Source organism: Oncorhynchus masou, unplaced genomic scaffold (genome assembly GCF_036934945.1).
Source record: "Oncorhynchus masou masou isolate Uvic2021 unplaced genomic scaffold, UVic_Omas_1.1 unplaced_scaffold_32___fragment_6___debris, whole genome shotgun sequence".
Lineage (NCBI taxonomy): Eukaryota > Metazoa > Chordata > Actinopteri > Salmoniformes > Salmonidae > Oncorhynchus > Oncorhynchus masou.
Genome location: NW_027016638.1, coordinates 86376 through 103418, shown reverse-complemented (window position 1 = coordinate 103418; position 17043 = coordinate 86376). Strand labels below are relative to the sequence as shown.

The window sequence follows — 17043 nt, the reverse complement described above, 5'->3', positions numbered from 1 at the left end:
CTGTACTTACACTGAATGTCTTCTTTGTCCACTCAAAGTGATTTATTTGAACATGAGGATGACTGTCCTTTGCAAAGCATCAACTCAACTGAGGCAAAAGTAGCGCACTGAACATTTCTTGAGTTCGTTTACGTCATAGTCTTCTATATTCCATCGTACATTATGACGTCAACTACAAAAGCACAGAGCGACCACTCCGGGAAATTAATGCATTGTTTCTGATCACATACGATATCTGAAAAATGTTTACATTGTAACCCAATTAATTTAGGTTCAGTGAGGTTTTATCGTATTATATGGATAAATGTTGCCCTCTGTTGGCCATAACTGATATATTATAGTCAAATAAATCAAATCATTGATGGGTTTGGTGAGGGAAGACAGATGTTGTAAGCTGATATGATCAGGGCATGCACACATATTGCCCATGAATGAATAAATGTTTTAAGCCAAATGTCTATTTGTCCCAGACAGTCATTGTTACGCCTTTGCCCAAATTGCCCAATATAGCTTCATGTCACACATCTATCATAATTTATACAAACTGGATGAATGCAGGCTGTTGGTTTGTAAATGTTGTAAATAAATATGTATATAGTATGCATATTATTATTATTGTTTCATTCACTTATCTTTTTGACCTGCACTGTTGGAGTTCAGATCTTAATAAGAATTTCACTGTACCCTACAATTACATCTGCGACCGACTAATAAACTAATCTAATCGACTGGTTCCGAGAATTACATTTTAGGTCAAGTTAGGCCCTAGAAATGTCTTGCTCGTTATTAATTTGAGCCAACGTTATTTCTGAATATTCACCTTGCATTTGGAACCTATTTCCCTTTATGGCACTTTGCTGTCACAAAGTTTGAATGAGGAGGCGCCTGCCATTGTTTGTGCGGAGAGTGAGGCATGATTCCTTGTTCAACTTGATTGAATCGGGCAACTGGCTAACTACTGTAAACTGAGTTGCAGGGTGGTCGCTGGTCCAATCCTTGTTTCTAGCTAGGTAAATTGTAATGATTATGTGCCATATGTATTCGCTTCCCATTTTGCGTACTGTCCAGCTATGGCGGTGTGCGTGCGGCCTGTTACTAGCATTATTAGCAGCTCGCTAATGCTATGTAGGAATACACGTCAGACGAGTGTTTCCCAAACTCGGTCCTTGGGACCTCAGGGGGTGTTCGTTTTGGTTTTTGCCATAGCACTACACAGCTGACAACGAGCTGTTGGACTATGAAGAGGATGAGGAGCCTCAGGTTGCCCCGGAGACCGCCACACCTGCGGGCAAGAAGGAGGTAATGGACTCTTACGTCTCCATCAACAGCTCCGCCTTCCGAGACTTCCTGCTCAAACCAGAGCTGCTCCGCGCCATTGTCGACTGTGGCTTTGAACATCCCTCTGAAGGTGAGCCTCACAGGCACTTCTCACCTTCAACCAAGGACTGTTTTTGACTTTGTCCATTCCGTGTGTGTCAAATGGCACCCTATTCCTGGCATAGTGTACTACTATTGAGCTGGGCCCATAGGGATTTGTTCAAAACTAGCGCTTTGTTCAAAACTAGCGCTGTGTGAGACTGGGTCCTGGTCGAAAGTAATCCACTATATATATATAGGGTGTCATTTGGGACTCCGACTATGAGTTATACATGTATGCCCCTTCAAGCATCACATCATACTTAAACTGGTCGCAAGACCCACTGGTTGATGCTTATTTATAAAACCCTCTTAGGCCTCACTCCCCCTCCCCTATCTGAGATATCTACTGCAGCCCTCATACTCCACATACAACACCTGTTCTGCCAGTAACATTCTGTTAAAGGTCCCCAAAGCGCAAACATCCCTGGGTCGCTCCTCTCTTCAGTTTTCTGCCCCTAGTGACTACAGTTTTATCTCAATCTCTTCATTCAAAGACTCAATCATGGACACTCTTACAAAGCAGCCACAACTGTCAGTGTGATGTGATGTCTACCTTTTTGCCCTTTGTGCTGTTTTCTGTGCCCAATGTTTGTACAATGTTTTGTGCTGCTACCATGCTGTTGTCATGTGTTGATGCCTTGCTGTGTTGTCTTAGGTCTCTTTATGTAGTGATGTGTGTTTTGTCCTATATATATTTTTTTATGTTAAATCCCAGGCCCCAATCCCAGCAGGAGGCCTCTTGGTAAGCCGTCATTGTAAATAAGAATTTGTTCTTAACTAACTTCCCTAGTTACGTTTCTGTCTTTCAGTCCAACATGAGTGCATCCCACAGGCCATCCTGGGCATGGACATCCTGTGCCAGGCCAAGTCTGGTGTGGGCAAGACTGCTGTGTTTGTACTGGCCACCCTGCAGCAGATTGAGCCTGTGGACGGGCAGGTGAGTGGTTGAATAATGAAATTGATCTCTACATTGTGGATGCAGCAACTGAATTGCCTTTACATCCTCCCTCCTTTACTAAAAATACCTTTCGATGGAGAATCCATTGAGTGCTTTGTAGTTTAGGAATAGGCTTAATCTGTATCTGGGGATACTTGCATAAGAAAGTGCCTAATCGCCAACTTTATTTAACTTTTATTTGGACTAGGCAAGTCAGTTAAGAACAAATTCTTATATACAATGATTGCCTACCCCGGCCAAACCCTAATGACGCTGGGCCAATTGCAGTCTGAATTTGTTCTCCTTTTAATCTCACTGTTTACACTGCTGTTCTATCCTATTGGATAATCTTGTGTGCTTTTTGTTTCTCTGCTGTCCAGAGAGCTCTGTATTAAACATCCTCCCCTACCTCTCTCTCTGTCTACCAGGTGTCTGTGCTGGTGACGTGCCACACACGAGAGCTGGCCTTCCAGATCAGCAAAGAGTATGAGCGCTTCTCCAAGTACATGCCTACCGTCAAGGCAGCCGTGTTCTTCGGGGGCCTGTCCATCAAGAATGACGAGGACTCGCTGAAGAAGAACTGCCCCCACTTTGTGGTGGGAACGCCAGGCCGCATCCTGGCCCTCATCCGCAACAAGACCCTCAACCTGAAGAACGTGAAGCACTTTGTCCTGGACGAGTGTGACCAGATGCAAATTCAGACCACAGTAGGACAGGGGGGCTGATGCCAGATGTGAGTGACGGGAGCAAGGAGTAAGTTGAAACGTCACAGAGGAAAGGTCAGCTGAAAACGTGTTCCAATGTATCACTTAGAATGCACTTCTAATACACTGTCCTACTAAGTAGTAGTGGATCTTGGAACAGAATGTGATAGATGGTGTGACTTAAGTAAGGATTTAGCCAAACCGTAGGGAAGTATTTACATTTTATGTAGTCCTCAGATTGCAGGCTGAGTGGGTTGACTTTTTTTTGTGACGGCCATATTATTTTCCTATCGTCTCTCCCTCAGACATGAGGCGTGATGTTCAGGACATCTTCAGGCTCACACTCCACGAGAAGCAGTGCATGTTCAGCGCCACCCTAAGCAAAGAGATCCGTCCTGTCTGCCGCAAGTTCATGCAGGATGTACGTTGAAGGGTTTCTTATAACCCGTGGTTATCTACATGTTCTGAAACTTAAAGTTGCAGTTTTACACACACACACACACACACACACACACACACACACACACACACACACACACACACACACACACACACACACACACACACACACACACACACACACACACACACACACACACACACACACACACACACAGATGAACCCATCTCCCTAAATTGCACTTTGAAGAGGCATTCGGCAGTATAAACATTAATGAAGCATCTTCCTCGCCCGTGTTTTGGAGGGATAGGTCTGGAGAAATTAAACCACTCTGAAATTCGTAGAGCTATATGCAAGGACTGACCGTCAATGATATCAGAATTATCATTTTGACCATGTTTTGAGACTATGTAGTTTATTTTTGTGTTTACTTTGTTTACAAGCATTGGAATGAAACAAGCTTGTATTTTGGGTTCTGGTGGGGTACGAAAGTTGAACTATGCTCATGGGCGTTTACCATTAAATTGGGGAGAAAAAGGGGTAAAAATGTTTACTAAAATAAAAAAAATATTCATGTAAAAAGTTCCAGTCTAGCGCCTCGAAGCTTTGCCTGCTCGTGACTGTCTGTCTCACAAGTGGCCAGAGTTGACCCACTCTTAACCTGGGTCTGGGGCTCTGGACATTTTCGGGAGGAACAGTCCTGGCATTAAAGCTATAATGAAAAATAAAGTTCCATCCAGCTTTCGTACTAGTAATTGATGTTCACAATCACATTTGTAGTTCTTCATTCACCAACACAGAATGTGGTTTACTCCTGTTTTTCACTTAATGTGGCTAGGTTTATAAAACTGTCCCAAAGAGTGACACTTTCCCCATGTTCTATTCATTAGGGCACACTAGCAAAATGTTTAGCACTGGAAGTCCTGGTAGTCCCTCCCTGTGTTCTGTTTGGTGCTTAATGAATATCTCCTGTAGCCCATGGAGGTGTTTGTGGACGATGAGACCAAGCTGACGCTGCACGGCCTGCAGCAGTACTACTGCAAGCTGAAGGATAGCGAGAAGAACCGCAAGCTCTTCGACCTGCTCGACGTGCTCGAGTTCAACCAGGTACGGACAGAGGTCTCTTCAGAGCATTGAATGCTAAAACGTAATTTATTTTATTTTTAATTTAAAAAAAAAAAAAAAAAAAAACTTAAGAAGAAGAAGATCAAAATAGCTGCAAGTTGTGTTTATTGAATTAAATGGGGTGTAATAAAATGAGTTGTGAGCAGGGGGGGTTGTCTCCCTCCCTCTTCTGTTGGCTTTGAGAGTTTATTTAGAAAGTGGGTTGGGGGAGGTGGCAGCAGGTTTTTCCCAAACTCGTCTTCTGCACAGTTACTTTTTGCATTTTTTTTTTTTTTTTTGCAGGGGAAGCAAAATAGTTTTGCTAGGGCGGCTGTGATCCGCGGGAGGAGAGCCTGTTTTTTCTTAGGCTCATCTGCAGCCACAGTACCTGAACAGGTGACAGAGAACAAGGCATGAAATAAGGGTCGTGTTCATTAGGGTACACAGTAGCAAAATATTTTAAAACAAAAACAAGCATTTGTTATTGGCAAGTTCAAGAAAGTTCCTCCCTGTTTTAGTCCGCTGTCTTCCATTTAGTGGCTAATGAATAAGACCCTGATAACTTCATCATAGTCTCCCGTCCTTACATTACAATAGTGTGCTGAAGACAGATGCACATGTTGACTGACAGAAATGAGGACTTACTATCATTGCCAAGAGGAGACACCTTGTTCTTCTTCTGGTTCTTGTTATTTCCTCGCTTCTTCTTTCCTGACTTCCTCACTTCTTTCTTCATAGCCTCTTCCTTCTCTTTCTTCTTAGTAGAGAGAGAAACAGACATGAGTTGATGCCTCACAATTAAACAGCCCAAATAACTAAACGATCTACTAGTTCTTGGCCGTCTCACCTGTGTGGAGGTGATGTCCTCGAGGTCTGTGGAGAGGGCGCTGCTGATGGGCTTGGTGCTTTCAGAAAGGTAGCTAATAACCTGGGACTTTTCAGAGATGGCTGAGCTTACACTGGTCTTTTCCAAACCAGTGCTGTCATCAGCCATCTCCTCTCGGTCCTCTTCTAGGGTTTCCCTCCAAGCCAGGAGCTCCTCGGTGAGGGTGACGTCACTCCTTGAGGAGTGTGACCTCCCACTACCACGGCTCCTCCTGGCTCCAAAATGGCCATCGGAACTACAGTCCTCTGAATAGTCATCTATGACTTGTGTGATGGTGTCCGCCATGCACCTGATGGCTCCCTCACTACCAGAGCGTGCGGCACGCAGTTGAGCCCGGTTGGAGTCCGAACGCAAGGACAATCTTTTAGCCGCAGTCTTCACGATGGCCTTCACCGCATCCTCCCCACTGAATTGGATGCTCTCCTCCAGGCCAAAGACGACAGAGATGTCAGCATACTTCAGGGCATGCTGGACCTCCACAAAGAGATCCTTCATCAGCCTGAAGGGGTCATTGGCCCTCCTTGTCTGGGGGACTCTGAGGCCTCCAGTTGGCACATGATGCCGTGGAGAATAAACTTCAGAGTCTGGGGGCTCATGACGGTGGCCCAGGGAGTGCTGCAAAGGAGGATGTGCTCCTTGCCTGGTAGGAGGGAGGGAATCTTCTCCAGGGGGTCCTGCCTGTTTTTGGTGGGCATCAGGGAGCTCATCTCGGAGACCTCAGCCCCCCCACCTCTTCTTCCAGAGTCTGGGCAGGAGCTGCCCATGCTGCCTGGGTTGAGGTGGAGGGCTTAGGGTATGAGACAGTCATGACACTTACAACCACCTCCTCTTCGTCCTTGGGTGAAGAGGAACACAGAGAGTCAGGGAACCTTTCCCTGGCACCGGAATCCAATCCTAAGAAAACACACTCATATTCTGAACTGGTTCAAAGCCACATCCATGTATAACACTATGCAGTATCTAGTACATTTACTATAATGGTAATACACTGGTTATTACACAAGTTATTACTGGTGATATGGGCAAAACAGGTTATAAGTGTACCTTTCTGGATGATGAGTCTGGCCTTGTAATCGTTGTTGCAGGTACTGTTCAGGATGTCTCCCACCCTGGTGGTCAGGACCTGGCAGACGGCCCCTAGTCAAATCAAAATGTATTTAATACAGGGGTTTCAAACTACTTCCATGGAGGGCTAAGTGTCTGCGGGTTTTAGTTTTTTCCTTTCAATTAAGACCTAGACAACCAGGTTAGAGGAGTTTCTTACTAATTAGTGACCTTAATGCATCAATCAAGGCTGGAGTGAAACCCTGCAGAAACCCGGCCTTCTATAGAATGCGTTTGACATTTGATTTAAAGTAATTCTTCACACATAACATATCTCCAAACACTGTGTAGAAAAATAAGAAAAAAAGAGGAGAGAAAATGAAAATACCATTACTGACAATAAGAGAAAAGAAAGAAGGGGAATGTGCGGGTGCAAAAGACGGTAAAAACAACATAATAACTAACCTAGTGCCTCCTTGTTGTCATCGGAGAGGGAGAGGGAGCTGGAGGACTGGAGGGTAACTTTAGTGCCCTTCTTGATAGCTGGCAGGACACCTACAGAAAGAGGATCGTAGACATTAGTGGATCCTTCCACCATATATCGTTTTAGAATTCTATCAATAAATCCAGGTACTTTGGAAGTGGAGATGAATACTCACTGTAACTGGTTGTTTGAGTTAGAGTTTGAGGCAGTGCCAACATACCAACTACTTGGCGGCTTAGTTTTTTCACCCCTGACTTAGCCTCCCTAGACCTTCTAGCCTTGATAACCTCTGTGGCCTTCTTTTCTGCCTTTGCTATATTTGCCTCTCGGCTGGGCCTGGGGGGGTCTTCGGCACAAGGTTCTGAGACAAATAACAACAGTGGGGAAATCATATCACCATAGAAACCACATTTTTCACCATAGGCATGATGGTACTGAGTGACATGTCACATAAGGGTTAACCTTAGAATTAGAATCTGAATTAAAATCTGAATTCCAATACTATTAGTTCTGACTAGTAGGTGGTCCATGTGTCTTAATGGCGTTATTATAGCGTTGTAAACTGGTTTTCAACCCGTCGTATTACTACATTGCGACCAACTGGCCTCCGTGACAACCAGACGTTTTGCAACAGAACTAAAAGATGTTTCTTACCTTTCGAGGGCTATCCTGGGGGCAGTCTACCAGGGCTGGCAGGCTTAGTCCATCATGGCCAGCGGAATGGACATCTGCCTTTCGAGGGCTATCCTGGAGGCAGTCTACCAGGGCAGGCAGGCTTAGTCCATCATGGCCAGCGGAATGGACATCTGCCTTTCGAGGGCTATCCTGGAGGCAGTCTACCAGGGCAGGCAGGCTTAGTCCATCATCCGGAATGGACATCTGGACATCTTTCGAGGGCTATCCTGGAGGCAGTCTACCAGGGCTGGCAGGCTTAGTCCATCATGGCCAGCGGAATGGTCATCTGTCTGGAGCACTTGCTCTCGAGCACAAGCTTGGAGGTTCCCAGCCTGGGGTATAGGAACATAAGGAAATACAGAGAACTTAAGCCCTCCATTATTATGCCCACTTTTCCAACTATATACCATAACCTTAGAATTACAATCAGAATTCAAATCGGAATTCCAAAACTATTAGTTCTAACTAAACTCAGCAAAAAAAGAAACATCCTCTCACTGTCAACTGCGATAAATATTTGTATGAACATAACAAGATTCAACAACTGAGACATAAACTGAACAAGTTCCACAGACATGTGACGAACAGAAATGGAATAATGTGTCCATGAACAAAGGAGGGGTCAAAATCAAAAGTAACAGTCAGTAACTGGTGTGGCCACCAGCTGCATTAAGTACTGCAGTGCATCTCCTCCTCATGGGCTGCACCAAATTTGTCAGTTCTTGCTGTGAGAAGTTAACCCACTCTTAAAAAATGAAATAAGAAAATGTTACCCCACTCTTCCACCAAGGCACCTGCAAGTTCCTGCACATTTCTGGGGGGAAAAGCCCAAGCCCAAGCCCTCCGATCCAAAAGGTCCCAGACATACTCAATGGGATTGAGATCCGGGCTGCTCGCTGGCCATGGCAGAACACTGACATTCCTGTCTTGCAGGATATCACGCACAGAACGAGCAGTATGGCTGGTGGCATTGTCATGCTGGAGGGTCATGTCACGATGAGCCTGGAGGAAGGGTACCACATGAGGGAGGAGGCCGTCTTCCCTTTAACGCACAGCGTTGAGATTGCCTGCAATGACAACAAGCTCAGTCCGATGATGCTGTGACACACCGCCCCAGACCTTGACGGACCCTCCACCTCCAAATCGATCCCGCTCCAGAGTACAGGCCTCGGTGTAATGCTCATTCCTTTCGACGATAAACGCAAATCCGACCATTACCTCAAGTGAGACAAAACTGCAACTTTTTGCCAGTCCTGTCTGGTCCAGCGACGGTTGGGTTTGTGCCTATAGGTGACGTTGTGCCCGGTGATATCTGGTGAGGAGCTGCCTTACAACAGGCCTACAAGCCCTCAGTCCAGTCTCTCTCAGCCTATTGCGGACAGTCTGAGCACTGATGGAGGGATTGTGCGTTCCTGGTGTAACTCGGGCAGTTGTTGTTGCCATCCTGAACCTGTCCCGCAGGTGTGATGTTCACATGTACCAATCCTGTGCAGGTCTTGTTACACGTGGTCTGCCATTGCGATGACGATCAGCTGTCCGTCCTGTCTCCCTGTAGCGCTGTCTTAGGCGTCTCACAGTACGGACATTGCGATGTATTGCCCTGGCCACATCTGCAGTCCTCATGCCGCCTTACAGCATGCCTAAGGCACATTCATGCAGATGAGCAGGGACCCTGGGCATCTTTCTTTTGGTGTTTTTCAGAGTCAGTAGAAAGGCCTCTTTAGTGTCCTAAGTTTTCACAACTGTGACCTTAATTGCCTACTGTCTGTAAGCTGCTAGTGTCTTAACGACCGTTCCACAGGTGCATGTTCATAAATTGTTTATGGTTCATTGAACAAGCATGGGAAACAGTGTTAAAACCCTTCACAATGAAGATCTGTGAAGATATTTGGATTTTTACGAATTATCTTTAAAATACACGGTCCTGAAAAAGGGACGTTTCTTTTTTTGCTGAGTTCAGTAGGTGGTCCATGTGTCTTAATGGCTTTATTATCATGTTGTAAACTAGTTTTCAACACGTCATATTACTAGATTGCAACCAACTGGTCTCCGTTACAACCAGACGTTTTGCAACAGAACTATAAGACGTTTTCTTACCTTTAGGGGGCTGTCAATGGGGCAGTCTACCAGGGCTGGCAGCCTTAGTCCATCATGGTCAGTGATGTCTGTCTGGAGGACCTGCTCTCCAGCACTAGCTTGGAGGGTCCCAGCCTGGGGTATATGAACATAAGGAAATACATTTAACCTTAGCCCTCAATTAATTATGCCCACTTTTCCAACTATAAATCATATCAATCTGTTTTTTACAGCATATAGGTTATACTACCAAGAAGATATCCTCATTACATATCAAGAGGGATAGCCCCAGAATTAACAAACTTTTTTTTTAATCACTTATGAGACTTACTTTTAGAATAATTTTTCTCAACAGTTTATGATTTCTATCCATTGTCCTTTCAGGCACCCTTCAGATTGGACCTGACATTTTTTTAAATAAACAAATACATTTTAAAATACATTTCAAACATTTTTTTACAGCATCTTGGCCAGTTATGCTGTACTTACACTGAATGTCTTCTTTGTCCACTCAAAGTGATTTATTTGAACATGAGGATGACTGTCCTTTGCAAAGCATCAACTCAACTGAGGCAAAAGTAGCGCACTGAACATTTCTTGAGTTCGTTTACGTCATAGTCTTCTATATTCCATCGTACATTATGACGTCAACTACAAAAGCACAGAGCGACCACTCCGGGAAATTAATGCATTGTTTCTGATCACATACGATATCTGAAAAATGTTTACATTGTAACCCAATTAATTTAGGTTCAGTGAGGTTTTATCGTATTATATGGATAAATGTTGCCCTCTGTTGGCCATAACTGATATATTATAGTCAAATAAATCAAATCATTGATGGGTTTGGTGAGGGAAGACAGATGTTGTAAGCTGATATGATCAGGGCATGCACACATATTGCCCATGAATGAATAAATGTTTTAAGCCAAATGTCTATTTGTCCCAGACAGTCATTGTTACGCCTTTGCCCAAATTGCCCAATATAGCTTCATGTCACACATCTATCATAATTTATACAAACTGGATGAATGCAGGCTGTTGGTTTGTAAATGTTGTAAATAAATATGTATATAGTATGCATATTATTATTATTGTTTCATTCACTTATCTTTTTGACCTGCACTGTTGGAGTTCAGATCTTAATAAGAATTTCACTGTACCCTACAATTACATCTGCGACCGACTAATAAACTAATCTAATCGACTGGTTCCGAGAATTACATTTTAGGTCAAGTTAGGCCCTAGAAATGTCTTGCTCGTTATTAATTTGAGCCAACGTTATTTCTGAATATTCACCTTGCATTTGGAACCTATTTCCCTTTATGGCACTTTGCTGTCACAAAGTTTGAATGAGGAGGCGCCTGCCATTGTTTGTGCGGAGAGTGAGGCATGATTCCTTGTTCAACTTGATTGAATCGGGCAACTGGCTAACTACTGTAAACTGAGTTGCAGGGTGGTCGCTGGTCCAATCCTTGTTTCTAGCTAGGTAAATTGTAATGATTATGTGCCATATGTATTCGCTTCCCATTTTGCGTACTGTCCAGCTATGGCGGTGTGCGTGCGGCCTGTTACTAGCATTATTAGCAGCTCGCTAATGCTATGTAGGAATACACGTCAGACGAGTGTTTCCCAAACTCGGTCCTTGGGACCTCAGGGGGTGTTCGTTTTGGTTTTTGCCATAGCACTACACAGCTGACAACGAGCTGTTGGACTATGAAGAGGATGAGGAGCCTCAGGTTGCCCCGGAGACCGCCACACCTGCGGGCAAGAAGGAGGTAATGGACTCTTACGTCTCCATCAACAGCTCCGCCTTCCGAGACTTCCTGCTCAAACCAGAGCTGCTCCGCGCCATTGTCGACTGTGGCTTTGAACATCCCTCTGAAGGTGAGCCTCACAGGCACTTCTCACCTTCAACCAAGGACTGTTTTTGACTTTGTCCATTCCGTGTGTGTCAAATGGCACCCTATTCCTGGCATAGTGTACTACTATTGAGCTGGGCCCATAGGGATTTGTTCAAAACTAGCGCTTTGTTCAAAACTAGCGCTGTGTGAGACTGGGTCCTGGTCGAAAGTAATCCACTATATATATATAGGGTGTCATTTGGGACTCCGACTATGAGTTATACATGTATGCCCCTTCAAGCATCACATCATACTTAAACTGGTCGCAAGACCCACTGGTTGATGCTTATTTATAAAACCCTCTTAGGCCTCACTCCCCCTCCCCTATCTGAGATATCTACTGCAGCCCTCATACTCCACATACAACACCTGTTCTGCCAGTAACATTCTGTTAAAGGTCCCCAAAGCGCAAACATCCCTGGGTCGCTCCTCTCTTCAGTTTTCTGCCCCTAGTGACTACAGTTTTATCTCAATCTCTTCATTCAAAGACTCAATCATGGACACTCTTACAAAGCAGCCACAACTGTCAGTGTGATGTGATGTCTACCTTTTTGCCCTTTGTGCTGTTTTCTGTGCCCAATGTTTGTACAATGTTTTGTGCTGCTACCATGCTGTTGTCATGTGTTGATGCCTTGCTGTGTTGTCTTAGGTCTCTTTATGTAGTGATGTGTGTTTTGTCCTATATATTTTTTTTTTATGTTAAATCCCAGGCCCCAATCCCAGCAGGAGGCCTCTTGGTAAGCCGTCATTGTAAATAAGAATTTGTTCTTAACTAACTTCCCTAGTTACGTTTCTGTCTTTCAGTCCAACATGAGTGCATCCCACAGGCCATCCTGGGCATGGACATCCTGTGCCAGGCCAAGTCTGGTGTGGGCAAGACTGCTGTGTTTGTACTGGCCACCCTGCAGCAGATTGAGCCTGTGGACGGGCAGGTGAGTGGTTGAATAATGAAATTGATCTCTACATTGTGGATGCAGCAACTGAATTGCCTTTACATCCTCCCTCCTTTACTAAAAATACCTTTCGATGGAGAATCCATTGAGTGCTTTGTAGTTTAGGAATAGGCTTAATCTGTATCTGGGGATACTTGCATAAGAAAGTGCCTAATCGCCAACTTTATTTAACTTTTATTTGGACTAGGCAAGTCAGTTAAGAACAAATTCTTATATACAATGATTGCCTACCCCGGCCAAACCCTAATGACGCTGGGCCAATTGCAGTCTGAATTTGTTCTCCTTTTAATCTCACTGTTTACACTGCTGTTCTATCCTATTGGATAATCTTGTGTGCTTTTTGTTTCTCTGCTGTCCAGAGAGCTCTGTATTAAACATCCTCCCCTACCTCTCTCTGTCTACCAGGTGTCTGTGCTGGTGATGTGCCACACACGAGAGCTGGCCTTCCAGATCAGCAAAGAGTATGAGCTCTTCTCCAAGTACATGCCTACCGTCAAGGCAGCCGTGTTCTTCGGGGGCCTGTCCATCAAGAATGACGAGGACTCGCTGAAGAAGAACTGCCCCCACTTTGTGGTGGGAACGCCAGGCCGCATCCTGGCCCTCATCCGCAACAAGACCCTCAACCTGAAGAACGTGAAGCACTTTGTCCTGGACGAGTGTGACCAGATGCAAAGTGCCAGATGTGAGTGACGGGAGCAAGGAGTAAGTTGAAACGTCACAGAGGAAAGGTCAGCTGAAAACGTGTTCCAATGTATCACTTAGAATGCACTTCTAATACACTGTCCTACTAAGTAGTAGTGGATCTTGGAACAGAATGTGATAGATGGTGTGACTTAAGTAAGGATTTAGCCAAACCGTAGGGAAGTATTTACATTTTATGTAGTCCTCAGATTGCAGGCTGAGTGGGTTGACTTTTTTTTGTGACGGCCATATTATTTTCCTATCGTCTCTCCCTCAGACATGAGGCGTGATGTTCAGGACATCTTCAGGCTCACACTCCACGAGAAGCAGTGCATGATGTTCAGCGCCACCCTAAGCAAAGAGATCCGTCCTGTCTGCCGCAAGTTCATGCAGGATGTACGTTGAAGGGTTTCTTATAACCCGTGGTTATCTACATGTTCTGAAACTTAAAGTTGCAGTTTTACACACACACACACACACACACACACACACACACACACACACACACACACACACACACACACACACACACACACACACACACACACACACACACACACACACAGATGAACCCATCTCCCTAAATTGCACTTTGAAGAGGCATTGGCAGTATAAACATTAATGAAGCTTCTTCGCCCCTGTTTTGGAGGGATAGGTCTGGAGAAATTAAACCACTCTGAAATTCGTAGAGCTATATGCAAGGACTGACCGTCAATGATATCAGAATTATCATTTTGACCATGTTTTGAGACTATGTAGTTTATTTTTGTGTTTACTTTGTTTACAAGCATTGGAATGAAACAAGCTTGTATTTTGGGTTCTGGTGGGGTACGAAAGTTGAACTATGCTCATGGGCATTTTTATTCATTAAATTGGGGAGAAAAATTGGGGTAAAAATGTTTACTTTTTTTAAAATAAAAAAAATATTCATGTAAAAGTTCCAGTCATGCCCCTCTAAGCTTTGCCTGCTCGTGACTGTCTGTCTCACAAGTGGCCAGAGTTGACCCACTCTTAACCTGGGTCTGGGGCTCTGGACATTTTTGGGAGGAACAGTCCTGGCATTAAAGCTATAATGAAAAATAAAGTTCCATCCAGCTCTAGGACTAGTAATTGATGTTCACAATCACATTTGTAGTTCTTCATTCACCAACACAGAATGTGGTTTACTCCTGTTTTTCACTTAATGTGGCTAGGTTTATAAAACTGTCCCAAAGAGTGACACTTTCCCCATGTTCTATTCATTAGGGCAAACTAGCAAAATGTTTAGCACTGGAAGTTCTGGTAGTCCCTCCCTGTGTTCTGTTTGGTGCTTAATGAATATCTCCTGTAGCCCATGGAGGTGTTTGTGGACGATGAGACCAAGCTGACGCTGCACGGCCTGCAGCAGTACTACTGCAAGCTGAAGGATAGCGAGAAGAACCGCAAGCTCTTCGACGTGCTCGAGTTCAACCAGGTACGGACAGTGGTCTTTTCAGAGATTTGAATGCTAAAACAAAATTTATTTTAGTTTTAGTCTGAGTGAGTTGAATGTATTTTGTTCATGGATTTGAAAGTCACGTTTTTAAATCCAATTTGTTTGTCTTCGGTGTCTCACTGCCAGTTTCTCCCCTGTCTGAAGGTGGTGATCATTGTGAAGTCTGTGCAGCGCTGTGTGGCTCTGTCTCAGCTGCTGGTTCAAAAGGAGGAGAGGAATGAGGAGTTGGGCAATCAAATTGAGAATCTCATTTACTAGCACATTTTCTATAATAGTCATGTAGCAGAAGCTGTTATCCAGAGGGACTTAACAAGAACTTTCTCTCAGACAACATGTTTGTGGGTCACAGTTTCAGTGTACCCACATGAGTGAAGCTGTATGTATCATGCCTGTTCTACTTATTGTAAATCCCACAGGATTTCCCGGTACCAGCAGTTAAAGGACTTCCAAAGGCGGATCCTGGTGGCCACCAACCTGTTTGGCCGAGGGATGGAACATTGAGCGCGTCAACGTCGTCTTCAACTACGACATGCCCAAGGATTCCGACACCTACCTGCAAAGAGTGGCCCTTGCAGGCAGGTTCGGGATGAAATTCAATATATCGGTCCATGGTGTTAAGTTCATGTTTTTAAGTATCCCAATATTTCTGTTATTAAGGGGCTATCACTCAGTCAAGAGTGCGCATGCACAGGAAGTCTGGTAGTCTATGGACCTTGCCTTGAGTCTAATGGCGACCTTTGATGGTGTTCATATGATATGCCAAAGGGGAGAATTTGCAGTCTACTGCAGAGATAGCCTGCAAAGTAATGTCATACTTTCCAGGTCCATACCCAAACAGTTTGAACTACTAATTTTTTAAAAATTACTCTCTCCAGAAATAAGTCTCTCACTGTTGCCGCCTGCTACCGACCCCCCTCAGCTCCCAGCTGTGCCCTGGACACCATTTGTGAATTGATCGCCCCCCATCTAGCTTCAGAGTTTGTTCTGTAAGGTGACCTAAACTGGGATATGCTTATTAACACCCCGGAAGTCCTACAATCTAAGCTAGATGCCCTCAATCTCACACAAATCATCAAGGAACCCACCAGGTACAACCCTAAATCTGTAAACAAGGGCACCCTCATAGACGTTATCCTGACCAACTGGCCCTCCAAATACACCTCCGCTGTCTTCAACCAGGATCTCAGCGATCACTGCCTCGTTGCCTGTATCCGCTACGGGTCCGCAGTCAAACGACCACCCCTCATCACTGTCAAACGCTCCCTAAAACACTTCTGCGAGCAGGCCTTTCTAATCGACCTGGCCCGGGTATCCTGGAAGGATATTGACCTCATCCCGTCAGTTGAGGATGCCTGGTCATTCTTTAAAAGTAACTTCTTCACCATCTTAGATAAACATGCTCCGTTCAAAAAATGCAGAACTAAGAACAGATATAGCCCTTGGTTCACTGCAATAGCATCGAATATTCCTCGCGATCTGCAACTGTTCAGGGAAGTCAGGAACCAATACACGCAATCAGTCAGGCAGGCAAAGGCCAGCTTTTTCAAGCAGAAATTTGCATCCTGTAGCTCTAACTCCAAAAAGTTCTTGGACACTTTAAAGTCCATGGAGAACAAGAGCACCTCCTCCCAGCTGCCCCTGCACTGAGGCTAGGTAACACGGTCACCACCGATAAATCCATGACAATCGAAAACTTCAACAAGCATTTCTCAACAGCTAGCCATGCCTTCCTCCTGGCTACTCCAACCGCGGCCAACAGCCCCCCCCCCCGCCCGCAGCTACTCGCCCAAGCATCCCCAGCTTCTCCTGTACCCAAATCCAGATAGCAGATGTTCTGAAAGAGCTGCAAAACCTGGACCTGTACAAATCAGCTGGGCTTGACAATCTGAAACTATCCGCCGCCATTGTCGCAACCCCTATTACCAGCCTATTCAATCTCTCTTTCATATCGTCTGAGATCCCCAAGGATTGGGAAGCTCCCGCAGTCATCCCCCTCTTCAAAGGGGGAGACACCCTGGACCCAAACTGTTACAGACCTATATCCATCCTGCCCTGCCTATCTAAGGTCTTCGAAAGCCAAGTCAACGAACAGATCACTGACCATCTCGAAACCCATCGTACCTTCTCCGCTGTGCAATCTGGTTTCCGAGCCGGTCACGGGTGCACCTCAGCCACGCTCAAGGTACTAAATAATATCATAACCGCCATCGGTAAAAGACTACTGTGCAGCCGTCTTCATCGACCTGGCCAAGGCTTTCGACTCGGTCAATCACCATATTCTTATCGGCAGACTCAGTCGCCT

The 17043-nt window shown here is 44.9% G+C and overlaps 2 protein-coding genes and 1 pseudogene across 2 annotated transcripts; 2 read left to right on the top strand and 1 right to left on the bottom strand.

Annotated features, from left to right (window-relative positions):
- Positions 1-1070: 1070 nt before the first annotated feature.
- Positions 1071-4597, top strand: LOC135538964 (ATP-dependent RNA helicase DDX39A-like). The gene is made up of 6 exons (XM_064964836.1): positions 1071-1076; positions 1207-1408; positions 2229-2356; positions 2785-3049; positions 3354-3481; positions 4436-4597. Exons 1-6 carry the CDS (start codon positions 1071-1073, stop codon positions 4595-4597), a joined length of 891 nt encoding a protein of 296 aa, XP_064820908.1.
- Positions 4598-4689: 92 nt separating this feature from the next.
- On the bottom strand, positions 4690-5951 carry LOC135538963 (uncharacterized). The gene is made up of 3 exons (XM_064964835.1): positions 5412-5951; positions 5210-5321; positions 4690-4952 (listed from the first exon to the last, which is right to left on the bottom strand). The coding sequence occupies exons 1-3, from the start codon at positions 5943-5945 to the stop codon at positions 4690-4692; spliced, it is 909 nt and encodes a 302-aa protein (XP_064820907.1). The 5' UTR covers positions 5946-5951.
- A 5327-nt stretch (positions 5952-11278) lies between these two features.
- On the top strand, positions 11279-16388 carry LOC135538962 (ATP-dependent RNA helicase DDX39A-like; annotated as a pseudogene).
- Positions 16389-17043: the final 655 nt, after the last annotated feature.